The 24738-nt window shown below is 38.1% G+C and overlaps 2 protein-coding genes and 1 non-coding gene across 3 annotated transcripts; 2 read left to right on the top strand and 1 right to left on the bottom strand.

The window, feature by feature from the left end:
• Window positions 1-6823: 6823 nt before the first annotated feature.
• Window positions 6824-22058, top strand: LOC132178986 (ubiquinol oxidase, mitochondrial-like). Its single transcript, XM_059591586.1, has 4 exons — window positions 6824-7566; window positions 9070-9198; window positions 18158-18646; window positions 21675-22058. The coding sequence occupies exons 1-4, from the start codon at window positions 7264-7266 to the stop codon at window positions 21732-21734; spliced, it is 981 nt and encodes a 326-aa protein (XP_059447569.1). The 5' UTR covers window positions 6824-7263; the 3' UTR covers window positions 21735-22058.
• Window positions 22059-22366: 308 nt separating this feature from the next.
• LOC132178085 (sugar transport protein 5-like) lies at window positions 22367-24526 on the bottom strand. Its single transcript, XM_059590543.1, has 4 exons — window positions 24364-24526; window positions 23954-24273; window positions 23004-23636; window positions 22367-22877 (listed from the first exon to the last, which is right to left on the bottom strand). The coding sequence occupies exons 1-4, from the start codon at window positions 24524-24526 to the stop codon at window positions 22446-22448; spliced, it is 1548 nt and encodes a 515-aa protein (XP_059446526.1). The 3' UTR covers window positions 22367-22445.
• TRNAN-GUU (transfer RNA asparagine (anticodon GUU)) lies at window positions 23659-23732 on the top strand. The gene has a single exon. It is a non-coding gene; the product is annotated as a tRNA-Asn (tRNA).
• Window positions 24527-24738: the final 212 nt, after the last annotated feature.

Raw genomic sequence — 24738 nt, 5'->3', positions numbered from 1 at the left:
ATATATATATATATATATTTGTTGGACAAAATGGGTACATTGCAAATTTTTTGAAGGTATTTTTTTTGTCTTTTTGCGGGACAAAAGGAGCGCATTGCAATTTTTTTTTTGTAATTTTGGGAGACATGGATACAAGAAGAAATCGCTACATACACTTTCAAGTGCACATTCCTTAATGTGGTAGTGAAAAACTAAAAATCACCATTTATATCAAAAAAAATGTGTACTTGAGAGTGCCTGTACCATCTCTCATAATAAATTATAGTAAAGGAGAAAATTATAAATTAGTTTTAAAGAATATTAATTTGTGTTGAAAAACAAACAAAGACTTGATTAAAAAAGCCCACAAGACTCATCAATTGTGGCTTCTGGAAATCTGAAGTAGTACAGATTGCTTCTTGCTTTCTTTTCTATTTTTGTTTGTGAAAGTAACTAGAGATTGCTTCTTTGAGGCCATGGATGGCCACAAATAATAAGTATGGTGTATTTCTTGAACCACGTATCATTTTCTTGACATCTACATGCGACGTTGATTGGGGGACACCCACAATTTTTATAAACATTTATTTATTATTTGTTGGATGGTCAACTCTTTTTAGTATCTCAACTCTGCCTTTTGTTTCTCTGCATTTTTCTCTTGCAATAGAACAACCTTGATAAAGAATCCTATTTTGTAAACATTTAAAAAAAATAAAAATAAAAAAAAGGAATAATTGTGCTTCTTCTCTACATAATAATAGTAATATATTCCAAATTTATGGGTAGTTTATGTCCATTATAATAATGAATTTTTCCAACTTTATGAAACTTGTTGAAACTGTCGCTTTCTTTTGCTTTCCAAACTTCAAAAATAATAAATAACTGTCAAAAAATAATAATAAATATGTATTGGCTTATCATCTATGTGTTTTCTTATGGTCTATTTGAGATTGCGATTTTAATAAGTGCGTTTTTAAAAATTTTATTTTTAAAATCGTTACTTTTTAAAATCATAAAGGCGTTTGGTAAAACATATTAAAAAGTATTTTTTCTATCAAATACTTGTTATGTGAAATCCTGATTTTTGTTTAAGGATTTGTTTGAGATTGTGTAACTTGTGTTTGAGGGGCCTAAAAGTGCGTTTAACACTCAAAAAGTTTGTTTAAAGAAAAGAATACTCGTTTGGTAAAAGGATTAAAAACACTTTTAATGATCCAAAAAGCCTAAAAATGACCAAAACCCACTTTTAGCAAAAACTTAAAAATGAAGAAAAAACATTTGTTTGACTTAAAAGCTCTATTTCTTAAAAGCAATCTCAAATAGGCTCATTCGCGCCATTTCAAATAAGCACCCATATTTTAAATTAAGTGTTTTTTAAATCGCAATGTCAAACGTTTTACGTTTTGCGATATCTTTTAAAAACGCAGATTATTTTTACGCAAATGCAATCTAACAATTTACAAAGATTGTGAAACTGAACATTTACTCATAAACAATGTAATCATGGCTACATTCATCTTTCTTTTTTTCTTTTTTTTTTTCTTTTTTATATATATATATATATATATATATATATATATATATATATCATTTTTGTTATAGATCGTCAAATTTCTTCTCGAAAAGCTTAATGTTTAGCATATAATTTAATTTAATTTTTTTTTTTTTTCATTTTTCATTAAAGCTAATTTTGTAAATGCATCCTCTCTATCGAATTGTTGGGACAGTTATTGTAGCGCCCCGAAATTTTCAAAGTTATTTAAACATATTATTTTGATGATGATGTTATTTTGATATCCATTTTAGCCTATGATTTTAATTCTGGGGAAATTTATGATATTACAGAGAGTGGTAATTAGATAATGGTTATTGGTGAAATAATAGGATAGTAAATGGTAAGAAAAATTGTAGATGGATTAATGTAGATATAATAGTATTGGTAGAAGTAGGTGAAGATTTATAGATGGATACTAGTAGATGGAGATTTATGGATGGATACTAGTAGGTGAAGATTTATAGATGGATACTAGTAGATGGAGATTTATGGATGGATACTAGTAGGTGAAGATTTATAGATAGATACTAGTAGATGAAGGTTTATAGATGAAGATTGGTAGATGGAGATTAGTGGATGAAGGTTTATAGATGAAGATTGGTAGATGGAGATTAGTGGATGAAGGTTTATAGATGAAGATTTGTAGATGGAGATTTATGGATGAAGGTTTATAGATGAAGATTGGTAGATGGAGATTAGTGGATGAAGGTTTATAGATGAAGATTGTAGATGGAGATTTGTGGATGAAAGTTTATAGATGAAGATTGGTAGATGGAGATGGTTTCCTATAAATAGAGTCCTCACCCTTCACAAATTTCACCACTCCACTCCCTTCTCTTCCACATATTCTTCATTCTTCCGTTTTCTACTCGGTCTTTCTTCTTTCTGAAAGTGTTTACACGAAACAGAGAGAGAAAGGGCGAGACAAAGCGTTGCAAGAAAGAAAGAACACGAGAGAGAACGGACTTGAGAAATTAGTTTGAAAGATATACTAGTAGTGTTAGTCAGATTGGAGCAACTAGATCCTTCAGACCACTTTTAGCTTCAGTCTAGAGGTAAGTAAATTCACTACCCCTTCTAAAATTACTTCATGTCATGCTATTTATTTATTCTTGTATCAAACTGTAAATGATTATTTTATTTACCTGTCATGGATATATGTTGCATGCATGAAGCATTTCTAAAAGAATTATTTAGAAAGTTTCTATTTCTTTAAATGCTTTCTAAGTACACAAGTTTATATTTGGAAAAGTTTCCATTTTTGATAAAAGAAAGTTGAGAAAATAATGATGATTATAAGAAAGAAGAATGATGATAAACCCTCCTACATGTTGCCCTAAGATGCATCAAAAGAAGTACAAAGAGAAGTACAAGAAATGAGTTAAATGTTTATGAAATGAGGGCACATGTATGGAGGAGAGTATTTTTGGCCCCAAGATAAGTAAGGATGAGAGGAGTTCGGTACCGATACTCGGATGGAGGCGAAACCACTGAAGGAGGCTATGCCAGAAGGTGGTATTCCATCAACATGACCGTTGAGTGCACCAAGAAAAGAGTTAATTAACGGTCGGGCATGGCTGAGGCCACAGTTCAGTGCCATGGTCACAAGGACCCGCAACCCTCGTACACAGGGGTAATAGTGTACATGGGCCCTAATATGAGAAAAACGATAATATGATTTCAACGATGATATACTATGATGATTTTCAATGATGGTATACTATGATAAATTTCAACAATGATATACTATGATAATTTATAAAGATGATTTATAGCGATGCATTATGATGATGATGTAATAGTACGTATATGCTACGGAAGATACAACCGTACATACATGTATTATTATTATGGCTGGATGTATATTTATTTGCGAAAACGATTATCAAAACTGAGAACAAGGAGCAAAATTATTTATGGTTGTGGATTTTATTTGCTGGGCCCTTTGGGCTCATTCAGTTTTATTTCTTGTTTTCAGGTAGAAAGGACGCTTGAATAGAAGGCCGGAATGGGGGCGGGAATAATTATTAACTTTCAAAGTCTTTTCATATCAATTATTGTAATAATATGATATTCCGCAACTAAAGTTTAATGTTTTCTAATTTCGCTTGTAATAAACTCTTTTGAATAATGTTTTATACATTTATCGTATCCTTTGAAATCAAGTACTCTGATAGACCTTATAGATCTTTGCAAGAACTTTTGTTGTAAAAGGAGAACAAGTATAAACTCACTCTCAATTCAAGTCGGGATGTTACTAATCATATGATTAAGTATTGATTTTATACATTTGTAATATTCAATATATATGTATAATTATAATTTATAACGTATATGAACTTATAACATACATTGGAAGTTGGAACGAAGTTTCTATGTACTTAATTATTGTATTAGTATCAATTTGTATACTTATGTCATATTATATATGTATAATTTGTTATTAGATAATCATATAATTTAATGATCAATTCATATTTGATCATATGATATAATCATATAAATTATAATGATTAATGACAGTACATTAATACTTCAACTATGGCTATAAGTAACACATTGTTGAATCTAATGCCAATTACTTAATTTCATATTATATGAATCACATTGTCATTGTATATGAATAATAAATTAAGTATTTGAATTGTAATTGGATCCTATATAACATATATTACTTAATTACTATTATATGTATTTAAATTTATATAACTATTTTTTTTGTAATATATATATATATAAAAGATCTATTAACGAGCAAACGAGTCGGGCTAACAAGATGAGCGAGTCGGACGAGCTTGAGTTAAACGAGTCGAACTCACGAGCCCCCGTCAAGCTTAATCGAGCGAGTCGGGTATGTGTCACTAGCTAATCGAGCGAGTTTTAACAGTAACAAGCGAGTTTGTACAGTGTTAAGTTCGAGTTCGAGTCGAGCTTAGCTGAGCGGGTAGCGAGCGAGCTGTTGAGTGTATCGGCCTATTTACAGCCCTACATATCATAAACTAGGGTAGGCAAATAGTTCAATGTGGAAAGTCATATATTCTATAAATGACTTTCCTTCCAAAGATATCTAGACGAATCATTTCCTTATCGAGTCGATCCATCCTTCAAATGATTAAGTTCAAACAAGCAAGTTCGTTAATGAGGAGATCCATTCCCTTCTATGGTTTTCTTACCATATTTATATTGGGTAACCGATGGTCAAAGTGAATCTCTTAGCGGACCGACAATGAGTTAGGGATTTGTTGGTCGATGAACCCCTTAAGGGCCAGTCTATTGCTACGGATTCTGTCAATCAATGATCCATCTAAGGGGGCCGCACTGATAGGGAATTTGATACATCTTGAAGGTGGCTGTGCCTCTATGGGCATGCGGGGTAATGGGCCACTTTGGGCTTTAGTGGACCTCTAAGAGATCTAATATTTTTGCATGACATGTTGTAATTAGGGCTGTAAACGAGCAAGCCGGCTCGTGAGCTCGATTGTACCCGCCTGGTTAAACACGACTCAAAATTGAGCTTGACATTGTTCAAACCCGCTCGTTACTGTACAAGTTCGCTCGATTAGCAAATGATACCCGGCTCACTCGACTAAACTTGACGAGGGCTCGTGAACTCAACCTAGATAACGATGGAATGTATATATATGTAAGTTTGGATTTTTTGTTTTAGGGTTAATAACTTTTTTGGTATCTCAGTTTGACAGTTTTTATTTTTTCCCCCCTAAGTTTTAAAATGAGACAAATCTAGTACCCAACCTATGAAAAAAGACAGAATCAATACCTCCGTTAGTTTTCGTTAGTCTCAACTAACGGAGTTTCCACGTGTCACTCCCTTAATACGCCACGTGTCCTAAAAAATAAAATAAAAATAAAAATAATAAAATGATAATTAAAAATAATAATATAATTAAAAAAAAAAACCATTCTCTCTTTGGCTCTCCAATTAGCTTCTTTCGCCGGAAATTCCATGAATCCGGCTATACATTGTAATCAAAGTCCCACAGATCTGACTGTAATTCTACGTTGCTGGTGGATCCGTATATCAGACTTCTCAGCCTTTCGATGACTTTTGTTGCTCCAAAATCTAATGAAGATCCGGCAATTTGCACAAAAAATAGCCTACAAATTACAGGGTTTCAATTGATTAATTTGGTATGGATTTGATGTAGATGGAGGACAGTTTGAGATCTGGTGGCCAGTCAAGGCTTGTGGTTAAGAATAGGAATTCTTCAGGTTGCTTAATTGTTAGAAAGAAAACTGCGGATGGAGTGGAAAGGGTTGGTTCATCGAGTTCTCGGAACGTTTCCGAGTCGAAGAAGAAGAAGAGGTTGAGGTTGGTTATGAGTAATTCGGGCTCAAGTGAAGAGCTCTCGCTAGCACCTAGGAGAAGGCTTGGCCCTGAAACTGTAAGGGTGTGTCGAAGGTAAGAGAATCACCTTCAATCCAAAATTAAGTCACTTGTGTTTACAGAATCACCCTCTCCACCTAGAAGAAAATCTTGATCACAGTCACTTGGTGCAAGACAAATTCTGCTCAAGGCCTAAGCATAAGCTTCGGCGATGACCCATCGACGGTGGCCTTCCGGCTCAACTTGATGGAAGAAGAAAGGAAGCAAATCGATGGAATCCGGTAATTCGAACATCGAAGTTTTCTGGGATCTCTCTAATGCCAAGTACGAAGTAGGGCCTGAACCTATTGGGGGATTCCATTTGCTGATCATGGTTGATTCATAAATTGGCCGAATGCTATGTTGGGGCATAAATTTTTTACTTTTTACATTTTTATTTTTATTTTATTTTTTTTATAATTATATTATTTTTTTTAATTATTATTTTATTATTTTTATTATTTTTTTAATTTTTTTTACTTTTTAGGACACGTGGCGTATTATGGGAGTGACACGTGAAAATTCCATTAAGTAGGACTGACGGAACTAACGGAGGTATTGATTTTATCTTTTTTCATAAGTTAGGTACTAAATTTGTCACGTTTTAAAACTTAAAGAGAAAAAAAAAAAAAACGAAAATTGAGGTGCCAAAAAAGTTATTAACCCTTTGTTTTATTATAAGTTTTTCTTTGTTATTTGGCCGAGTAGCGGAGTCAAAACAGGCTCTAACGCAAAACTTGCTTCAGTCAAAGCCGCCTCGTTGTGAAATCGTGTGGCATGAGGAGCAAGCCACGTGCACACCACAGTTTTACTGGTCTTGACACTACAGTTCCCTCCCGTCATCCTGGAATGGAAGGGTGAATGGAAAAGGAGCTGTAATTTTCAACCCGGAGCTAAGGGCGCACTCCCAAGTCCCATCTTTTCGACAATTCCGTGTCGGTCACGAAATCCTCTCTCACCATCCTATACGACCCAGAAGTATTTCTCTCCTAATACAACCAAATCTTCTTCCCTTTGTATCGTGGAAACCCGTAACAAAATTGGTCTTACACAAAATAATCAGTATCAAACTGACGTAACAGAACAGCAATATATAAACACCCGCAGAGAATCTAATCCTGTGCCGCACGCTTCTTGTTCCAAACTTCGCGATAGCACTGTATTTATACATGGATAACGATCTCTACCAATTTTCTGCTTAAATAGAAGTGTACGTACCGGTACACCGCGAAACACAGGATCAGAACCCCTCCCCTACCCTGTCGCCCGCTGTTACATAACTGCTCTCAGACGCTCAGTCTCATAAAATCATTCGAGAGACTTTCATTTTCTTTGGTGGTCAACGATGAACCGTTTTGTGGCGAGGAGTTTGATGCGGGGCCTGATCGACGGCTGTGAGCACAGCCGCCGCGGAATTTCGACGGTGAGGGAGCACCAGAGTGTTGGTGCGCTTGGTGGCTTTTACTGGACCAGAGCGATGAGCTCGGTGGCGCCGGGGCCGACGACCACCACGGTGTCGGAGAAGAAGGAGAAAGGAGCGGAAGCGAAGAAGAGCGACGAGACTGCGGTGGTGTCGAGCTATTGGGGGGTGTCGAGGCCGAGGATCAAGAGAGAGGATGGGACCGAGTGGCCTTGGAATTGTTTCATGGTGACCGATTCGATTATATATCTCTCTCACTCTTTCATTTTTGGTCATCTTATGTTTAATTTCCTGGTGATCATTTGGTGATCATGATTCCGTGCTTTGTGTTTTGGTTTTTGTTTATATTGTGATAATTTTGTCTTCAATTCTGGAAGTCGTCTGGTCTTTGCTGATGATTTATGCTCTCTCTCTCTCTCTCTTTGAACTTGTAGTCACTGTTTATGATGGCGATTTTGGTGACTTTCCTTGCTTTGATATTGTGTGTGCGCGGGTGTTTGTGCACGCGCGCCCCTATTATATGATTTTTTTTTGTGTGTTTGTTTGGGCTCGTGTTCTGGTGTATTTTCAGGTGCCTAGTTCTCTGTTCTTTGGTGGTGACTTTTGGTGATTTTAAAGTGTGCTTGGCTTGTGGATTGGTTTTGCTCGGAGGTTTTTATGTGTGATTATGTATATTCTCAATTGTTAGCAATAAGGTGAAGGTTGATGGTTGAACGGTGTTCAACGTGTTACTGTGAAAGAGCAAGCAATTGACATTTTTCACTTGCACTTTAATTCTTGTCATTGAGTAGTGGTTATTCTTGAGGATCTTGGTGCGTACTATGCTTCTTTTTAAGGTTTTCACATTGTTAGTAATGGATGGGTGTTCTCTTCCTTTCTTTCTTTTTTTTTTTTAATTCAAAATTATCTAGTGAAATTACTTATGACTTTGTATTGTAAATCCTAAAACTAATAGTTGATTTTCCGCTCTCTCTCTCTTCCCTACAACCACCCCCCCCCCCGGGGGTCTTTTTTTCTTTCAGATTTTGCTTTTTCGAGAGAAAAATTGCTATGATTTTTCCTTTTGAGTTGAATCTAAAACTAGTAGATTATGTATATTAAGCACTTTAATTGTGAAACTTTAATGTTCTTAACCAACTTTACACCAACCTTCTTATGTAAGAGAATTAAGTGTTGTTCTTAATAGAGGATTTTAAACTGAAGATAATATTTTTGAGTTTTCATTGATTGAAATAGGCACTTCTTTGTTGTTCTTGGTATCTCTCCTATTTTGTTGGCTGTATGAAATCGGAAACAAAATTGAATCATTCTTTTGTCAGCACTTCTTTAGTGTGATTATTTTCAGCAGCAGATTAGGGTTTACTAAAATAGTCAGTATTAGAAGATTATAGGAACTCTTCATTATTTTCATTGGATCTGGAGAATCTGTCTTTGAGATAATATTTTATGAGACATATTGTAAAGCCATCTTTTAAGTTTTATAATGCTAAAATTTCTGTAATCAACATTTCCTGATGCATGCCGGAGGTGTTATGCATTTCATTTGCAGATGTGTTATAGTTCCATATTACATTCTTTTTGTGGGAAAAAGAAAATGTTATCATCAACCACTTTACTATTATTTCACTTGTGCCTATCTCTTGTAAGTTTATATGATGTGAAACTTGAAGAAAAATTAATTTTGGATCTGCATACTAATTGTTATTGACCGATTTTTCTTTTTTGATCTAGCCATGGGAGTCATACAAGGCAGATCTATCAATAGATTTGCAAAAGCACCATGTGCCAAAGGTGTTTCTGGATAAATTTGCTTACAGGACAGTGAAACTTCTTAGAATTCCAATGGATATGTTTTTCAAGGTAAAGTCAACCTTGTTTTTTTTTTTTTTTATTCTGGTCATCAAAAAGCACGCTTAACTTTTTCTCTCATGTATTGCTTCTAATGCTTTCTTCCTTGTGAAATATTTGTAACAATAACAGTTTAAGTTCTGGGGTTACTGCAGAGAAATTTTTCTTAGGTAGAATCCACATTTTGTGCACTAAAAAAAGCTGTGTTGGAACTTGGAAGAACAGTATACAAATTGATTGTGTCTTTCACAGTGGAACTGGGTAGTTTTCATGTCTAAGCTGAACTGAATTTGAGTGGGAACATCGAAGAATGTCTTTTGACTAGTTCTGGCGCTGAAGAATATATATATATACAGTAGTAAAACAAACCACCAAAACCCAAAAAAAAAGGGAAAGAGAGGCGCACTGATAAACTTGAACACAGTTTACTCATTTATTACTGTTGGATTTTTCCTTTTGCTTATTTGTCAAGTCTGCTGATCTTGAATATCTTCTTTTCTTGTTGGAAGGTACTATGATGTGATTTTTTTAAAGAATCAAAGCACATGGTTAGGACCATTAATTTTAAGCACATTCCTTCCTTCCTTGTCTCTGTTTTATGGCTGACATTAAGTAGATATGGTTATGGTAGGACATAAGTGAGCAATACCTGGAGTTTTTTATTTTTTTTTATTTTTTTTTTTAAGTGAAGTGAAATTATTATTATTATTATTTTTTTAATATTGAGAAAATATCCCAGCATGTATCTTCTATTGCATTCCTGTAACTGTATAATGGATCAAAAGCTATAGAGCAGTATTCTCTTTATTCTATGATAAACTTTTGCTTGTTCTCATCAGTTTTAGCTGCTTGTTTATATTTTGTATCTTCAAGTTTATGAAGGTTTCTTTTGGTTGCTTGTTCTCATCAATGTTAGCTGCTCATTTTTATCTCTATTTAGATTAGTGTTTTTCCCACTTTAGAACAATTGTTGGGGATCTTTGAAATGATGCAATTTAGTGAAAAGTATAGAGAGAAGGGAGAAAAGCTAGTCACAAAATTTACTTGATTTGGTTGTGTGCCTACGTCCATAGGAGTGAGCGTCATGGGCTTTGCTTCGATAGTTAAACCTTACTCCGATATATTGAAGTTCCCATTTTACTCTTACCATATTGCTTCACACCCCGCATCCCCAAACCTATAATTCAACCTAGGACAACAAACTTAAATTAAGCTACAATAGACCTCATGGGCTTTGCTCGTTTCACTCCACTACACTCTGCCCATAAGGCCTATAATCTAGAGACTAATATGTACTTCTCATCCTAAATATGAGCCACTATCTCTTACAATCTTTGAGCCACCATCTCTTACAATCTCTACTTTGGTGAATATTCAAATCCTTTGGAGATATCAAAACCTTATGTCTCCAACTTGAACCAAAAGCCTTGAAAATGTCTCCTCTTTGACACTGAGAGGCATTAACCAAGTCCAAGCAATGCTTGAACTTGTCTATAGCAATAGGCTTTGTCAACATGTCAACCACATTCGTAAATGTGAACTTTCTCTAGTATCACTTCACTTGAAACAATCAACTCCCTTACCTTGTGAAACCTCACATCAATATGCTTTGTTCTAGCATGATAGACCTGTTATTTTTCCAAGTAAATGACACTATGATTGTCACAATGCAATTGAACTCTACCTTCCGTTATACCAAGCTCTTTGACTGTGGTACAAAGATAGCAGCTTTAACCATTGCCATGTATTCAAATTCTGTGCTAGACATAGCTACTAGGGATTGTGACATGGATCTCCAATAGATAGGTTTGTCTATTAGTGAGAAAACATAACCTGTAGTAGATCTCCTGTCATCCAAATTACATGCATAAGTTGCATATTTGTGGTTGCATGCGCCTTCAAATGTGCTACGTAGAATTTTAATTGGGCATTTGCGGGTGTGTATGGGCCGAATGATAATGTGGAAAGAAAATTTTTATGGGATGAGCTGGCAGGTTTGAGGTCTTTATGGGAGATGCGATGGTGTATGTTGGTGGGGGGGGGGGGGGGATTTTAATGCTGTCCGAAACCCAAATGAAAGGTTAGGGGCATCCAGGCAAACACAAACAATGGGCGAATTCTTTGAATTTATATTTGAACAAGGCCTTATCGACATACCAATGGTAGGAGGGTGTTTTACTTGGTCCAATCGTCGTGCCTAGTCTAGACTAGACAGATTTTTGCTCTCCACGGAGTGGGAGGAATATTTTCCAGATGCTACGCAAAGACGACTTCCTCGGATTGTTTCTGATCATTTTCCGGTGTTGCTGGATTGTGGAGTTCAAAATCAAGGTAGGTGGTCTTTTCAATTTGAAAATATGTGGTTGAAGGCAAAAGGCTTTGTGGAAAAGGTCCAAATGCGGTGGAACAATTACAACTATGAGGGCACCCCAAGTTTTGTGTTGGCTTGGAAGTTAAAAGCCTTAAATGTGATTTGAAAAAATGGAATGAGGAGGAATTTGGGGATGCAAAGAAGCGGAAGAAGGAGATGGAGGAGGGGCTGTGTGAATTGGATGAGATTGCCGAAGTGAGAAACTTAACCACAGAAGAAACTATTAAGCACGAAGAATATTCTAGAAATTTGGAAAGGAGTACTTATCTAGAGGAAGTGAGTTGGAGACAAAAATCAAGGGCGTTGTGGCTAAAAGAGGGTGATAACAATACAAAATTCTTCCATTGATTGGCAAATTCACACAGACGGTACAATTCGATTGAAGCTTTAAGGGTGGATGGGCATATGACGACTGAGCCAACAGCTATACAGGAGCACATTGTGAATTTCTATACAAATCTATATTGTGAAGAATAGAGGTTAGAAAGGTCGTGTTTAAGATGAATGGCAATAAGGCATCGGGTCCCGATGGGTTTTCTATGGTGTTCTTCCAAGCTTGTTGGGATGTGGTGAGGGAGGATATTATGAGGGTCTTCAGTGCTTTCCATGCTGGCGGGATGTTTGTAAAGAGCCTCAACGCTTCTTTCATTTCGCTTATTCCAAAGACTCCCGGTGCCATCAACCTCAAAGATTTCCGCCCGATTAGCCTTATGGGAGGTATGCACAAAATTATTGCCAAGGTTTTAGCAAACAGATTGAAGGTTGTGTTGGACAAGATCATCTCCAAGTCGCAAAATGCTTCCATCAAAGGTAGGCAAATTCTAGATCCCATCTTGATTGCTAATGAATGCCTTGGTAGTAGGCTGAGATCTGGGGAGCCAGGGGTCATTTGCAAAATGGACTTGGAAAAAGCTTACGATTATGTGAATTGGGGCTTCTTGATGTACTTGCTAAGGAGGTGTGGTTTTGGAGGGGTATGGTGTTCTTGGATTCAACATGGCATTTCCTCGGTGCGGTTTTCGATTCTGGTAAATGGGTCTCCTAAAGGTTTTTTTAGCAGCTCCGGGGGTTTGAGACAAGGGGATCCACTCTCTCCTTTGCTGTTTGTGTTTGTGATGGAGGTTTTGAGTAGGATGATTTCGGCGGCGGTTCATAAGGGACTGTTAGAAGGCTTCAAAGTCGGCAACACTACAGTCTCTCTCTTTTATTTGCCAATGACACCTTGATTTTCTGCAATCCTAGGCCTGCTCAGTTAAGTTACTTGCGGAGTTTGTTTTTGTTGTTTGAAGCTGCTTCTGGGTTGAAGGTTAATTTGGCTAAATCGATGCTTATTCCGGTGGGGAATGTGGAGCAAGTGGATTCGTTAGCCGGTATTTTAGGGTGTGAGGCAGTTACTTTGCCAGTGAAGTACCTTGGTCTCCCGTTGGGAGGCTCTTATAAGTCCAAGCACATTTGGGATGGAGTGATCGAGAAGATTGAATATCGGTTGGCCAGCTGGAAAATGTTGTATTTGTCGAAAGGGGGTAGGGTCACCCTTATCAAGAGCACTCTTGCTAACTTGCCTACTTATTACTTGTCTCTTTTCCCTATTCCGGTGAGTGTTGCTAAGCGCATTGAGAAGCTTCAACGCAATTTTCTTTGGGGAGGGATAGGCGAAGAGTTCAAATACCACTTGGTGAAGTGGTCGCAGGTTTGCACTCCGATCAAGGAGGGAGGGTTGGGGATCAGGAACTTATTGGTCTTCAACCGCGCTCTTTTAGGGAAATGGTTGTGGCGTTATGGGTCGGAAAGAGACGCTTGGTGGAGAGTTGTGATAGATGCGAAGTTTGGAAGCTTATGGGGAGGATGGTGTTCGGTTGAGCCTGGAGGCACGTTTGGGGTAGGGTTATGGAAGAATATTAGGAAAGGGTGGGAAACTTTCAAAGGCTTCACAAGATTTGCAGTGGGGGATGGGTCTCGGATTAGCTTTTGGCATGATTGGTGGTGTGGAGATTCTGCTCTCAAGATAGCTTTCCCGATCCTTTATAGTATTGCTTGTGCGAAGGAGGCCTCAGTTGCGGATAACGTGGAGATGCTAGGGGGATCCAACCAGTGGAACGTGAGTTTTTCGAGGGAGGCTCATGATTGGGAGGTGGAGGCCTTTGCCTCATTTTTCCAGGTGTTACATTCTACAGGAGTGAGAAGAGGGTCGGAAGATAGATTATGGTGGAACCCTTCCAAAAGAGGTACCTTCAAGGTCAAGTCTCTCTTTCTATCCTTGGCATGCTCGGAAGGGAGGAGATTCCCCTGGAAGAGTGTGTGGCGGACACAGGCTCCTCCAAGGGCAGCTTTTTTTGCGTGGTCGGCGGCTTGGGGGAAAATTCTGACCTTAGATAACCTCAGAAAGAGAAATGTGATTGTGGTAAACAGATGTTGGATGTGTAAGAAGAGTGAGGAGACGGTGGATCATCTTCTTATTCATTGTGAGGTAGCGTCTGCTTTGTGGAGTGCCTTTTTTGGCCGTTTTGGGTTATCATGGGTGATGCCTGGTCGGGTTTTCGAGTTGCTAGCCTGTTGGTGTTTTGCAGGAAGGGGGGAGGGGGGGGGAGTGCTGCAGTCTAGAAGATGGTGCCTACTTGCTTTTTTTGGTGTCTATGGAGAGAGAGAAATAATAGGTGCTTCGAGGATGTGGAGAGGTCTTTCGAGGACATTTTATCCTATTGTTTCCATACTTTGTATCTTTGGACTGTAGCGTTTGTTTTTCCGGTTTCGATTAGCTATGATGATTTCCTTGTACGTTTTTCCCTTTCTAGTTAGGTGATCCTCCTTGTATACTTCCAGTGTACTTTGGGGCGCCTTACGCTTTTAATAAAGTCTGTTACTTATCAAAAAAAAAAAAAACAGGTGGTGGCCGAAAATGGAGGATCAACCCTTCAACTCAATTGATGTTGACGAGAGCACTTGGATGGAAAGAGAATTTGAAGAAGGTGAGGTATGGGAAGTGGTAAGAACTTTAAAGGGGGATAAGGCGCCAGGGGCGGATGGATTTTCTATGGCTTTTTTCCAAAAGTGTTGGGCAGTGGTAAAGGAAGATATTATGGCGGTTTTTAAGAAATTTTATAATCGTGGCAGATTTGAAAAGAGTTTGAATGCTACTTTTGTCGCACTAATTTCGAAGAAAGTTGGAGCAGTGGAGATAAAGGATTTTTGACCCATCGGCCTAATAGGGGGGGTGTATAAAATCATTTCAAAGGTTCTAGCTAATCGCTTAACGACCGTTTTGGGGAAGATTGTCTCACACTCCCAAAATGCGTACATCAAAGGTCGACAAATTTTGGATTCTGTTCTAGTGGCAAATGAATGCTTGGATAGTATGATTCGGTCTGGGGAACCGGGTATCCTTTGTAAACTGGATTTGGAAAAGGCATATGATCATGTTAATTGGGAGTTTCTTCTTTATATATTGAAGCGATGCGGATTTGGGGAGAGATGGAGGGGGTGGATAGCGCATTGCATCTCTACGGTTTGTTTCTCTATTCTCATTAATGGGTTGCCTGTTGGGTTTTTTAGTAATTCTCGAGGAGTGCGACAAGGGGATCCTTTGTCTCCTTTCTTGTTTGTGATGGTAATGGAGGCTTTTAGTAGGATGATGTTTGCAACAGTGGAGAGAGGGAGGCTTACGGGGTTTTCGGTGGGTTCGCGAAATTAGGAGGGTACAAAAGTTTCACACTTATTATTTGTAGATGACGCATTACTTTTCTGTGATCCTAGTATCGAACAATTCCGAAATTTGAGATGCTTGCTGTTGTGCTTTGAAGTGGTGTCAGGCTTGAATATAAATTTATCCAAATCAGACATTGTGGCTGTAGGTGAGGTTCAAGATATTGAAGGATTGGCCAATATTCTTGGGTGTGGAGTGGCTTCATTGCCAATACCATATTTGGGTCTTCCTTTGGGTGTTCATCATAAGGCATCTCATATTTGGGGTAGCATTATTGAGAAAATGGAGCACAAATTAGCGGGTTGTAAGAGATTATATTTATCTAATGAGGTAGATTAATGTTGATCAAGAGCACTCTATCCAGCTTACCCACATATTATTTATTGTTATTTCCTATCCCAGTGAAAGTGGCTAATCACCTAGAGAAACTTCAAAGAGATTTTTTGTGGGGTGGCATGGGGGATGAGTTCAAATTCCACCTAGTGAATTGGGCCCAAGTATGCAATCTGGAGAGCTTGGGAGGGTTAGGAGTGTGAAACTTACTTCATTTTAATCGTGCTTTGTCGGGTAAGTGGTTATGGAGATTTGCTATAGAAAGGGATGCTCTATGGAGAAAAGTGGTGGAAGCTAAATATGGTAGTTTGAGAGATGGGTGGTGTTCAAAGGAGGTAGGGAGGCCCTATGGAGTGGGTTTATGGAAAAGTATTTGGAAGGGGTGGAATGGTTTTGCAAACCATGTGCGTTATGAGGTAGGCGAGGGTTCCACAATTTCGTTTCGGCACGATGCATGGTGTGGGGAGAAACATTTGAAGATCCTTTTTCCAGAATTGTTCAATATTGCATGTGGGAAAGATACTTGGGTGGCGGAGAATATGCAGGTTCACAATGTAAGCATACATTGGGATGTATTGTTTAGTCGCCCTGTGCATGATTGGGAAGTGGATGTGGTTTCTCGATTCTATGAGGTGCTTTATTCACAAAAAATTTGACATGGACATGTGGATACAATGTGTTGGAGTCCATCGAGAAGGAAGGTCTTTGATGTCAAGTCCTACTATCACATTTTATCCTATTCGGGGCCTTATAGTTTCTCATGGAAGAGTATTTGGAAAGTAAAGGCACCACCGAGGGTGACTTTCTTTGTATGGACGGCGGCTTTAGGAAAAATTTTAACATTGGATAACTTATGTAGAAGGAATATTATAGTGACTGAATGGTGTTGCATGTGCAAGCATGGTAGAGAGTCGATTTTATTCCTACATTGTCAGGTGGCTACAGAGATTTGGAGTGCAATTCTTCAACTATTTGGAGTTGTGTGGGTCATGCCTCGCAGGGTGAGTGAGTGTTTGGGAAGTTGGAGGAGACAAATGGGAAATCATATTGCTTTGCACATATGGAGACTAGCACCATTGTGCGTGATGTGGTGTGTTTGGAGAGAACGGAATGCTCGAAGCTTTGATGATTGTGAGGGAGAATTGATTCATTTGAAGAAGTTGGTGCTACAAACGCTGTTTTCATGGAAAGTGGCTTGGCCTATTCCAACTACTTCTACTTTTTCTGAATTTCTAGATTTATGCTCTTCTTTCTGTATGGAGTAGGGGTCCCTTGTATACTCCCCGTGTACATGGGTTGCGTCCCTCTGCTCGTTGCTTGAATATACATTATTTATCAAAAAAAACAAAACAAAACAAAATCCCACAATTGAAACAAAGCCCTACTATTTGGAAAACATAATACCATGGTCTACAATTCCCCTCGTATGCCTGCAAATCCATTTAACTGCTTTCAAATGCTCTATTCATGGATTTTCCATGTACTTGCTGTGCTAACTACATGAGCCAAATCAGGCGTGGTATTATAACACATTGGTCCCATATTGGGAAGATGATGAGTAGCCCATATAGAGTAAGTGATTTATAAAGATAGTCATGAGTGTCAAGTCCCACATCGCTTAGTTTTTAGATGAAATTGGGCTTTATAAAAGATTCTAGAGAAGTTGTAAATTGACTAGTCTTTTTAGGGTGATAGTGCAGATGTAGCTAGCGTTTTTTCTTGGGTCGTTACAAATGGTATCAGAGCCACCTAGTAACAACATGTGATACTAGAACATTGCATGAACTGGCCTTGACGAGGGTCAATGGTTTGATGGGGGAGTTTGTAAGACCCTGGTCCTATATTGGAAAGATGATGAATAGCCCATATAGAGTGGGTAATTTATAAAGATAGTTATGAGTACTAAGTCTCATATTACTTACTTAGTTGGTGAAACTTTGCTAAACTATGCTTTATAAGGGATTTTGGCAAAGTTTCAAATTGACTAGTTTTTTTGGAGTGATAGAGCAGATGCGGCTAACGTTTTTCTCTTGGTCATTACAGGTATATACGATCACATACGTCGAACATCTTACTATACTAGCATATTTCACCTTTGACATATCTTTAATTTCTTCTTTTGTCCTTGGGCATTGACTAGCAGACGACTTGAAGTGATTCGCCAGTGGTACTTACTGCTTTAGCATTATTCATAGTAAACTTCTCCAACACCTTCTTGACACAATTTTTCTTAGACACCCACAATTTTTCAGCCTTTCTGTTCATGTACCTCCGTATGAAGAATCTTGCTAGCAGCATACAAATCTTTCATATCAAATTCCTTGCAAACAAAGATTTCAACTTGTCAACGTCATGCATGCTCTTTGCAGCAATCAACATATCAAATTCATATCAAATTGCAGTTTTTTGTTAAATATATCTACTTTCCAGTGAATGTACCAAACTTCAAAAGATGAATTTTCCTTCTCTGTGGGCAGCATTTGCTGGCGATCCTATTGTTTGCTTCTTGCCATTGTTTCCAAAGTATATGCTCGCCACTTTGATTTTAATTTTATAACATATTGCAGAGACGGTATGGGTGTCATGCAATGATGCTGGAGACAGTGGCAGCTGTTCCTGGTATGGTAGGAGGAATGCTGCTGCACCTGAGGTCTCTCCGCAAGTTCGAGCATAGTGGTGGTTGGATCAAAGCGCTGCTTGAAGAAGCAGAGAATGAGAGAATGCACCTGATGACAATGATTGAACTCGTGAAGCCCAAATGGTATGAAAGACTGCTGGTTCTCGCTGTGCAGGGAGTCTTCTTCAATGCTTACTTTATTGCATATCTACTCTCCCCCAAACTGGCCCATAGAATTGTTGGTTACCTGGAGGAGGAGGCTGTATACTCATATACAGAGTATTTGAACGAGATCACTAGTGGAGCAATTGAAAATGTTCAGGCTCCTGCTATTGCAATAGACTACTGGAAGCTACCCAAGGATGCAACACTAGAGGATGTTGTAACTGTGATTCGTGCTGATGAAGCTCACCATCGGGATGTTAACCATTTTGCTGCTGTGAGTATTACTTGCCTTTCCCATGACCATGCTCTATACTGGTTTCAAAATGTTTTTTCTTCATATTTACTATGTTTATATTTTCTGAACATGTTAGTCACCTAAAATACGTTATTATGTTTCATTCCCCATTGTATATAAGCGTTTATAACTTGCAAGTTACCTAACATTTTTCTGAAAATGAGCCAGTGATAATATGACAAAAGAGAAGGATTTCATTTGATGTTGGGAAGTCTACATCAGGTCAAACTGTCATATTACTGGAAGAATTAATTTAAGAACAGATTATTTTTCATCCAAATAATGCCAGAAAGCATCTTTTTGTTTTAATCTTACCTCCTACCTTTTGGGAAAACAAGCCGTTTGTCCATCTATTATGCATCTTATATCTTATGAATGTATAGATTCATTATATAGTGTCTAGACACTATCGACTTCTTCCTTTTACTGGATATTTGCCACATAATAGATAGAGCCTTGATATCAATGGCTTTTTCGTTTGGTTATCAGTAAGTGTGACATAATTTTATCTTCGATTAATTATCTGCATCTTTTCAACTCTTTTCTTTTTGCAAATATGGTTATGATTCAAACTTTGATTCAACAACCTCTGTACAGCAGTTACTCTGTATGCATGGGATCGGGAGGTAGTCAAATGAGGCAAAAATGCTGTTTTCTCCTTGGCATTTTTCATTTTAAATTTCATTGGTTTGATAAGTTGCTAAGTTAATCTTTGTTTTTTTAGATGAATGAATTTCTATAAACAACAAATCAAAGATTTACGGAACTCTTTAGCAATATGCTGGACCAATTGATGCTACACAAAGCATCTACCCCCAAACTACAACATTTACCCAATACAACACGTTCAGATTTAACTATCAACAAACAAACATCAAACTCTTAACAATTAATACATCCAACACAGCTATACAGAATTCCTATCACCACCCACCCCATTTACTCACAACAATAAATTCTGATATATGCCCCAATTATTACAAATATCAGCATTTTCATCACTCTTAAATTTTCCCATCCCCAAAATTATGTGCCCCACTGCCCATGCTATATCTTGCAGCATTTGTCTTTTGATCTGTCCTGATTGCCATGTTTCAGGTCATTCCTTTGCCTCCAGATATGACAAACAGTTGCTCTCCAAGCCAGTCTAATAGCCGAAGCTCTCATGCTCCTATTCCTTCATTCTTTAATTCCCTGACTTATAATTTCCTCCCAAACTATGGATATGTGGCAAGCATCTCTTCATCACTTCCCTCCGAACTCTTTTACTGAACCCACACTCAAAATAATAGATGGTCCCGGCATTCAATAACATTTCTGCAAAATAAACATCTCACTTCTCCTCTATATCTCCATTGCATCAGTCTATCCCCAGTAGAGAGGCAGTTTTGAAGTGCGGTAGAGAGACAGTTTTAAAGTGCACAAGAAAATGATATTAGCTTCCATCAAGCCATTCTTGGCTGCCAATCCCACTCTTTTTCCTTCATTACACTTGCTAATTTTTCTTCCAATTTATCCGGATGCTACCAATCAAGCCATAAGTGTATAGAGCTTCCATCTCCAACTGAGAATTTTAAGAATTTTTTAGCTAACTCCCCCAACTTGAGAATCTTTCTCCAACTCCAAGTAGCATTCAGTTCAATTTTAAGCTGCCAAAAGCTCCTCCCCTTCAGTAAATGCACTTTAACCCAAGCCACCCAAAGATATTCTGACTTGGCAAACAAGTTCCAAATATGATTCAAGATTTCACCTTTATTCCACTCCTCTATCCTCTTTAACCCTAACCCTCCTCCTCTCCTCCCCTTTTTAGGACACAAATCATCTCCCAAGATACTTTATGCTTTGGCTGGACAGTCCTCATTTCCATTCCATAAGAACCTATTGAACTTTTGTTCAATAGCAAAAAAAAAAAAAAAAAATCTTCTTAGGCAAAATGAAGATATTGACCAATGGACTTGGATGCTATATAGAACCGATTGAAATCAAAGGCACTCTTAAGCATTTTACTGGAAGCTTCCATTCCCTCATATTTAGACATTCTAGCAACTGCTCCTTCACTCTCTGTGACACACCAGCACAGTAAAACGAGATCTTTGCTGGATTTGCTTGCAAACCAGACAACTCAACAAATTCAAGAAGCACTTTTTTCAACTGCAATGTAGCCACCGAGAATAGCAGAAGCTCATCCGCAAAACAGAGATGAGTAAGCTGAATTTCAGATTATGGAGGATGATATCCAAATTCCTTTCCATTCTTTTGACACCCCTTCCAACAATTTGGAAAGTATCTCCATAGCAATCACAAGTAGATATGGGAAAATTGGATGACCTTGTCTTAACTCTCTACCTTCAAAGTAGCCAACAAGGTTTCCATTTAAAGCAATAGAGAACCTTGGAAAAGTTATGCTAAGTTAATCTCTTTTGTATCACCTATATATATATATATATATATATATATATATATTTTACATGTCTACACAAGGGGGAGGGAAAGAGGGAGGAGGATTCGAACTAGTGACCTCCGCTTCATGAGGCGTTGTCCCCAGCCGATTGAGCTCCCCTTAAGGACTTTTGTATCACCTATAATAGATAGAGCACGAAATAAGAATGAGTTTGATTCCTTCTGTTACCTTTCCTTTTGAAAGTTCGATGCTCCATCTTTGTTTCCAAGATGAAAAGCAAAGCAAAACGCGATTAGTGAAAGTTATGATACATGTAGCTTATCAAGACTTGGATGTACATCCAACCATTGCTGAATTATTGACTTAGATTTGACAAAAGCAGCGGATTCGATTAAGCTATAAATATAGAGGACAAAAAATGACAATCTAGCTGAACTGTGTTGAAATGTCTCGCTGCAAAAGGGAAGGGGTTGTTCCGGGGGGTTAGGGTTGTAGTTACTTGGTAACATCATTAACTAAATGAGTTTGGTTTTTTGTCTTTCAGATCTACCATATCTTTTATTTTAACTTTGTTATTGGGTTATGATCACTCTGCTTTCTCTGCAGGATATTCACTTTCAAGGAAAGGAATTGAGGGATTCACCAGCCCCTGTCGGTTATCATTAAGATGCATTATGTAGGTTCATATAATTTTTCGACATCATTTGTGAGTTTATATGGTAAGAGAAATGATAGAATTCTTCAACAATCTTTTAACCATCTCCATAGTGAATGAATGAATTCACCATTGAATTTGTGAGAAGTATACATCACTTCACAAATCTAATGGTTAATCTATTGAATTTGTAAGTTGAGATGGGAAAAAGATGAGAAAAATATTGATTTGAATCATTTCTCATATGGTAAAGTCTTCTATCAAACGAGTTAAAGAGGATAGATGGTTCGTGTATTTTAAATTCAAGTATGTTGAATTTAATGACAGCTTCTCTAGTATTCTTGTAATTTTATTTGGATGCATGTTAGTAAATCAAATAATTTATAAGAACACTCGGCCAAAAATAACTTTTAACATACCTCTCCAGCCATACAAATTTCAGTGAGGAGATGGAATATACAAGCCCTTTATTTACAGGCTAGGTTAGAAGCTTCAATTTGGATTATGCTTTAAATAGAATCTGATTTTAATTATTTGAATTTCATTAATAGTTTCTCTATTAGAATAAACTACTAAAAGCTTTCAATTTATGTTGCAATCCATGTCAAAAAAAAAAAAAAAAAAAAAAATTATGTTGCAATCGGTTGGGTCCGTGGGTTTCCTATAAGTAGAATAGTGTAATGAAGCAAATGAATTTGTGTGTGGATTATAAAAAAGGAACTTCATCGGTGGATCTTCTCAGTTGGAACGAATCGATGCCAAAACCAATGATTTTTCCAAATGGCATCCATGGTCTCCAAGCGAAGCCCCTTGGTCTCTGGTACGAAGAGCGCCACGAAAATGCTCATGATGAGGACCCATCCAGCGTAGAATAAGAAGACGCCATATTTCATCCGACATAAGATGGCCAAGAACACCTGAGCCAGAATGAAGGTCAATACAAAGTTGCAGGCAATGGATATCCCTTGCCCCACCGGCCGGACTTCCATTGGCAATATTTCCGTCGGCACCAGCCACGTTAGCGGCCCCCATGACCACCCAAATGCGGCGGAGATGCTACACATTAGGACCAGTACCCCAATCGCTGAGCCCTTTGAAAATGTGTTGGTCCCTGCCATCCCTAGCTCCGACGCCAATATCCATGCCAACGCTACCTTCATCCAACCATCCATTCATATTTTTATCATGTTAATTTTGTTTTTTTTTTTTTTAATTTATTTATTTTTAAATTAAATTAAAATATGATGATTGTGAGAAGAAAAAAAAAAAAAAAAATTGACCTGGCAAATAAACATCTGGGCCCCAGCTTCCAAAAACAAGAATCTGCGCCCAAACCGGTCGACGGCAAAAGTAGAGACGAGCGTAGAAGAAAGATTCACGACGCCGAGAATGATGGCTCCGAGCAAAGCCTTGTCGCTGCCGAACCCAATGGAGCGGAACAGAACGGGAGCATAGAACGCCACGATGTTGATCCCCGTTAGCTGTTGAAAAGACGGGATTGCCACCGTCAGCACCAGGTGCGGCCGGTACCGCCTTTCAAATATGGCCTTGTAGGGCTCGTTCCCAGCGGTTTTCGAGGCTATGTTGTGGCTGATGAGCTCATTCAGCTCGGCTTCAGTGTCTGAATCACAGCTGCGGACTTGGCTCAACGACTGTCGGGCTTCCTGCACTCGGCCCCGTTGGATGAGACTACTTGGCGTGTCAGGGATGAATAGCGTGCCAAGCGTCATCATGGCAGCTGGCAGGGCGCCGCAGCCAAGGGCGATTCGCCAGCCGGATTCTCCGGCTTGAGCCGCGAAGAAGTTGACGATTGTGGCTAATACTACCCCAACGCCGATGAATAATTGGAAGCCTGAGTTTAACGCACCGCGCCATTTTGGTGGGGCCATTTCTGAAAGGTATATTGGTGCTGCCTGTAGAACAACAGTCAAGCAAGCTGGAATAGCTCAGTTGGCTAGAGCGTGTGGCTGTTAACCACAAGGTCGGAGGTTCGAGCCCTCCTTCTAGCGTTTTTTTAACTTTTAATCAAATATTCGAATATTTGTTTATTTTCAACTCACCCACTTTTTTACTTTTTATTTTTTTTAATTATTAATTATCTTTATATCAATAAAAATATTTAAATTAACAAAAGCTTTGAAAAATAAAAAAAAAAATCAATATTTTCACGGTTACGTCATGTCACTGCATTCATCAAAATAAAACTAGAGTTGAAGATTTATTTGCACACCTGATTTGTGAAACCAATGCCAACTCCGAGAAGGAGGCGGCCCAAAATGAGCATTTCGATGTTCATAGCAGCGGCGTTAAGCGCTGTGCCGGCCAAGAAGACGAGGCCGCCGATGAGCAAAATGCCCCTCCGGCCTGTAGTGGTGGTAACTCGGCCGGCAACGAGGGATGAGAGCAACCCAGATACATACAATGAGGAAGTAAATGCTGTCAGAGCTTGGCTGTCGAATATGCAGTATTGATTCGGCTTCGAATGCGCCATCTTCTGCAGAACAGACGGGAAGAATTTCTTCAGAAATGGCTCCATTGTCGTTACTCCTCCTACAATAATATCAAACAATTAATAAATATTAATATTAAATTTGCATGAAAAAACTCAAATATCCCATGCATGCATTAATTGTACGTAACCGGAAATGCCAATATCATAGCCAAATATCAACCCAGCTGAAGCCGCAACAATGCAGATTATGACGACGGCCGCCGTTAAAGATCCTTCTACAGATGCATTTGCTGATAGCTCTATATCATTTCTACTACTACTTCCTTCGGTAGCGAACACCCCTGCTGTCATTTTTTTCAATCTCTATCCCTTTTTCTTTTCTTTCTTTTAAAGAAAAGTAAAGAAGCTTTCACAATTTCAATGTTTTTTTTTTTTTTGGTTTTAATATATAATTATTTAATTAAGAGTAATATTGGTTTTTTGATATTCATTCAATAATTGGCCGCATTTTCTGCATCTGAAGATAGTCGTACAAAAAAGGAAACCTTAAAAGACTAGTTGAC

This window comes from Corylus avellana, chromosome ca4, assembly GCF_901000735.1.
Source record: "Corylus avellana chromosome ca4, CavTom2PMs-1.0".
Classification (NCBI taxonomy): domain Eukaryota; kingdom Viridiplantae; phylum Streptophyta; class Magnoliopsida; order Fagales; family Betulaceae; genus Corylus; species Corylus avellana.
The sequence above is the reverse complement of the archived record's forward strand: the minus strand, read 5'-3'. Positions and strand labels throughout refer to the sequence as shown.

What these genes read in the sequence shown, in the direction of transcription:
- LOC132178986 (XM_059591586.1), top strand. Translation starts at nt 7,264, where the DNA reads ATGAACCGTTTTGTGGCGAGGAGTTTGATGCGGGGCCTGATCGACGGC. An exon ending in GGCCTTGGAATTGTTTCATG is followed by an intron (nt 7,567 to 9,069) that starts GTGACCGATTCG and finishes TTTTTGATCTAG; the next exon opens with CCATGGGAGTCATACAAGGC. An exon ending in CAATGGATATGTTTTTCAAG is followed by an intron (nt 9,199 to 18,157) that starts GTAAAGTCAACC and finishes AACATATTGCAG; the next exon opens with AGACGGTATGGGTGTCATGC.
- LOC132178085 (XM_059590543.1), bottom strand. Translation starts at nt 24,526, where the DNA reads ATGACAGCAGGGGTGTTCGCTACCGAAGGAAGTAGTAGTAGAAATGAT. An exon ending in GCATTGGTTTCACAAATCAG is followed by an intron (nt 23,637 to 23,953) that starts GTGTGCAAATAA and finishes GTTGTTCTACAG; the next exon opens with GCAGCACCAATATACCTTTC. An exon ending in CCCAGATGTTTATTTGCCAG is followed by an intron (nt 22,878 to 23,003) that starts GTCAATTTTTTT and finishes GGTTGGATGAAG; the next exon opens with GTAGCGTTGGCATGGATATT.